This window comes from Lygodium microphyllum, chromosome 13, assembly GCF_053477565.2.
Source record: "Lygodium microphyllum isolate KBCC chromosome 13, Lygodium_microphyllum_v1.1.10, whole genome shotgun sequence".
In the NCBI taxonomy this organism is placed as follows: Eukaryota; Viridiplantae; Streptophyta; class Polypodiopsida; order Schizaeales; family Lygodiaceae; genus Lygodium; species Lygodium microphyllum.
In genome coordinates this window covers 71,493,222-71,497,501 of record NC_141147.1, presented here as the reverse complement: position 1 = coordinate 71,497,501, position 4,280 = coordinate 71,493,222, and the positions used below count along the sequence as shown (strand labels likewise).

General features: G+C 47.0%; 1 protein-coding gene across 1 annotated transcript; it reads right to left on the bottom strand.

Annotated features, from left to right (window-relative positions):
* Positions 1-1,975: 1,975 nt before the first annotated feature.
* LOC148026751 (uncharacterized) lies at positions 1,976-3,748 on the bottom strand. Its single transcript, XM_087691246.1, has one exon. The coding sequence runs from the start codon at positions 3,519-3,521 to the stop codon at positions 2,217-2,219; it is 1,305 nt and encodes a 434-aa protein (XP_087547372.1). The 5' UTR covers positions 3,522-3,748; the 3' UTR covers positions 1,976-2,216.
* Positions 3,749-4,280: the final 532 nt, after the last annotated feature.

Genomic DNA, 4,280 nt, shown 5'->3' with positions numbered 1-4,280 from the left:
CCTAAGCTACAATTGGATTCGATAAGTGCCATTTAGTTGGCTTATAATCCAAACTTCCATGCGAAGGCAAAGTACATTGACATGTGCTATCACTTCATCAAAGAGGTAGTAGAAGACCAATCCATTGAGCTTATCAATATCCCTACAAATATGAATTCTATAGATTCACTTACTAAAAGTTTCCCAGTGGAACAATATACCTTTCTTAGAAAGGTGATGCATATAGGATGAGATAATATCTTTCCTCATCTTGTTATACTCTATGTACATACTATTACTTTTTCTTTTTTAAATTTTTACTAACTCCTCACTCAAGCACATTTACCTTTAAGTGGAAGGTTGTTGGGTTAAAGGTCTCATGTGCCTAGTTGCCTATATCTACTTGTGTATTGTACCTACACATGTGTACACTGCAAGTGACGGCTACCCCTTGCTATCACTTTACTTTTTCTTTTTTAGTGGTAATAGAATACTGGAAGGCACAACACATGTTGTGACTATTGAAGTTCCCACACACTAGTCTCTCTCTTCTTACTTGAATCTCTATAGTTCTTGTTCTCTTGTTGCTTCCACTCGTGCTTCCACTTCCACACCATCTTTTAATTTGATTGTCAATGGTAGACAATGATGAAACCAAGTACCATATGTCCACTTGAATCTTGTTGTTATAAGTGTAGGTGTAATCATAAAATTGGCATATAAAAGTAATGCATAAAATTCTTTCTAAGGATTCTAATTATAAAAATACCTTAATAATATACCAATGTTATGAAAAATGTAGACTTGTCAACTTCACAATTGAAGGTCACTTTCTTCTTTGTGGTTATTCTTTTGATTTCATCGGCTTGAATGATACCTCTATCACACGGATTTTCCTTGTCCCTTTCTTTTTGTTGCCACAATGATTTACAAATGACATTTGGATGATAGCCATGGATGTAATCAACAAATAATATCAAGAGATATGATATGGATGGTATTAAAGGTTTGAAGTGGCATCTTTTTCCTTTCCTTCTTTATTTGATCTATCTCTCTTCCCCCCCTCCCCTCCCCCTTAAGGAGACTCGCACACACATACACACACACACTCTCATAAGTACACACATACTCTCTCTCTCTCTCTCTCTCTCTCTCTCATACTTCTTTGTTGTCATGTCCCTCTTTGTCTTTCTTTCTCTCCCACTATACTTCACTCTTTCTCACTAATTCTTTCTCTATCCTCTCTCTCACTAACATTCTCTCTCTCCTCTTTAACTTTCACTATCATCCCTCTTTCTCTCACTATCTCCCCTCTTCAACTCTCACTATCTCTCTCTAGGACTCACTATTCCTCCTCAGTCGTAACTTTTCGTTTGCTCTTACTTTTCTCACTACATTTCCTCTCTCAAACTCTCACTCACTCTCCTCTATGCTTTCAATACTCTCTCTCTCTCTCTCTCTCTCTCTCTCTATACACACACACACACACACGTATGTGTTTGTGTATGCATATGTATGTATGTATATGTATATGTGTGTATATATTTTATATATATAATCCATACTATCTGCACTCTCCTCTCTATTCTTACTCTTTCTCTCTATCCACTTACTTTGGCTACCACATGAAAAATGTGACACAAGACAGTCTAGCATGCATATATATGTACATAGCTTGAATGTGCACTAGATTACCTCCATGAAAAGAGAGTTTGTAACAACTTTTTTTTTGAGGGGGGGGGCTCTAAATAAGTAGGGAGTTGTGGTTAGTGGGAAGTTGCAAGTCTAGTGAGACGGCAGGGAAAGACAAAGACAAGGGTGCACAACTGAGCTTCATCATCTAGTGTATCACCAACCAATATGGGGGTAAGGGGAGATAAAATTTCATTTCTTTTACTTTCAATATTCTAAATGAGGGGAAGTGTACATGGCAACAGGGTTACATCACCATATTTCAAACTTATACTAAATATGTAAGTTTGATATACACACCATATTGAGAAAACTACTTACTTTGAGATGCATTATAAGTTCATTCACATTCACTATGTTTATGTGCATTTGATTTAATGTTACAGTGACATTGATGAACCTCATCTACATTGTACAAAGGCTAAGGAATGAGTACTTTTTTTTAGTGGCAAACCTTATGCTAAAGTATTGGAGATGGGGGTGTGTGGGGTGCGCGGCTAAGTAAGCGCCGGAAGTAAGGATAAGGTGGAATATTTCACAGGGCCCTACAGAAGGGTACGGCGAGAGCGGGCGCAGCGAGGCAGGGGAGAGCCGCAAAGGCCCGCATTGGGCTGGTACGAGGAGGCGTCGAAGGCAGTGAAGGGGGCCTGCCGCGGGATCTCGCCCGACAGATGATTGTACGACACGTTGAAGTATCGGAGCTCTTGGAGCTGCACGAAGGTGGCCGGGATGCGGCCCGTGAGCTGGTTGTGGTCCAAGGACAGGGACTGCAGCGAGGTAAGGTTGCCCAAAGAGGCAGGAATGGCGCCGGAGAATCGGTTGTGGTCCAGGCTCAGGCTCTCCAGGTTGGCAACGTTGCCCAGCTCCGGTGGGATAGGCCCCGAGAGGTCGTTGTCGGAGAGCGAGATGAGGGGCGTGATCTCGTCGGACTCGTCCTGGAGCACCGGGATGCGCGCGATCCAGTGAGGGAACGGGCCCGAGAGGCCGCAGCTGCTGAGGTGGAGCTCCCCGAGCATGGGCAGGGTGGCGAGGCCCGACACGCGGTCGGCGCTCCGGATGGGGTTGTCGTTGAGAAAGACGATCCCGAGGCGCTTGAGGTTGGAGAGGTCCTTGGGCAGGCCCGTGATGCGGTTATGGTCCAGGAACAGGAAGAAGAGGCTGGTGAGGTTGGAGGCGAAGGCGTCGGGTACCTGGCCCGAGAGGCGGTTGTAGGCGAGGTCGGCATTGACGAGGTTGGAGAGCTGGCCGAAGGAGGCAGGGATGGGACCCCCGATGGAGTTGCTGAAGATGCGGATGTGCTGCAGGCTGGCCATCCCGCCTATCGAGGGAGGCAGAGCGCCCGTCAGCTTGTTGTAGGAGACGTCCAGCTCCTGCAAGGCGGCCAGGTTCTCAAAGGACGCCGGGATGGCCCCCGTGAGGCCGCCGTCCCCGCCGTCGATGAGCATGTTGCTCAGGTCCAGGCTTACGAGCCCGGTCAGCTTCCCCCATGAGGAAGGGATCGGACCGTGGAAGCAGTTCTGGCTCAGGCTCAGAGTGCGGAGGGCCGATAGGGAGCCCAGGGAAGGGGAGAGGGTGCCCCGAATGCGCCCGTTTGTGAGGTCCAGCACCGTCACGCGGCCTGTGGCGGCGTCGCACGTGACGCCCCTCCACGCGGAGCAGCAATTGGCCTTGGACGCCTGCGCCTTCCACGTGTCTAGGTAGCCCGACGGATCGCTGGTCACGGCCGCCTTGAAAGCCAGCAAGGCCGCCCGGTCTTGGGCCGCGCAAATGGCCGCCGCCTCCGCCTCCACGGCCCCGAGTAGTACCGCCACTGCCCACATCAACGCAGTAGTCAACTGCCGGAGGCCCATCGTGCTGATTAGTGGATCTGTGTATCCTATACGTGCAGTAGACGTGTGTGTGTTTTCTCTTGGAAACGAAACGGCAAGAGTACTACAGGTACTAGCCTAGCCTAGTGACAGCGCGTGGTCTCGAAAGGGACAGTCGCGAGTCGGCAGCAGCTAAAGATTTGTATAATCTGCAGCCTATGCAGCTCGATACGAGTCACGACGAATCAAGATTTTGTGATGAAACATGCGTATCTCCGGGCTTTATATAGCGTTTATGCAGTGCGTGCCAGGTTGGAGGAATCAATGTTTTGTGATGAGAAACCACCAGCTGATATGAAACTGCTTAACTCGGTGAAAGCAGATCTGCGGGCCGTGGCTTTATACATTGCTCTCCAGGTTGGACGGAGAGACCCAGAGAAGAGACGTGAGCTCAGAAGGTGCAACTTGCAAACTCAGAGTTCATGTTAACGTGGACGATGATAATTGATCTCCCCTCATTTTCGCCACGTGTGCAAACACCATATTCCTTCTCGAATCTACTGTCCAACTTTCATTTTTGAAAGCCCTAGGTTTTTTCGGCCGAGGGCTCGTGAAGAAGTGCCTTTCTTATGAAATGGCTTTTCCAAAATTTTGCCCTTCGATAGACACGTTTTTTAACATTGGCCTTTCAAACTAATCGTACTTGTATTTGAGAATTTCTTTTAAAATAACTATGACATTTATCGAAGCTATATTATTGCTTTTTCATGTTCATTAGTTTACAAAAATGTAGCACCAATG

What these genes read in the sequence shown, in the direction of transcription:
- LOC148026751 (XM_087691246.1), bottom strand. Translation starts at nt 3,521, where the DNA reads ATGGGCCTCCGGCAGTTGACTACTGCGTTGATGTGGGCAGTGGCGGTA.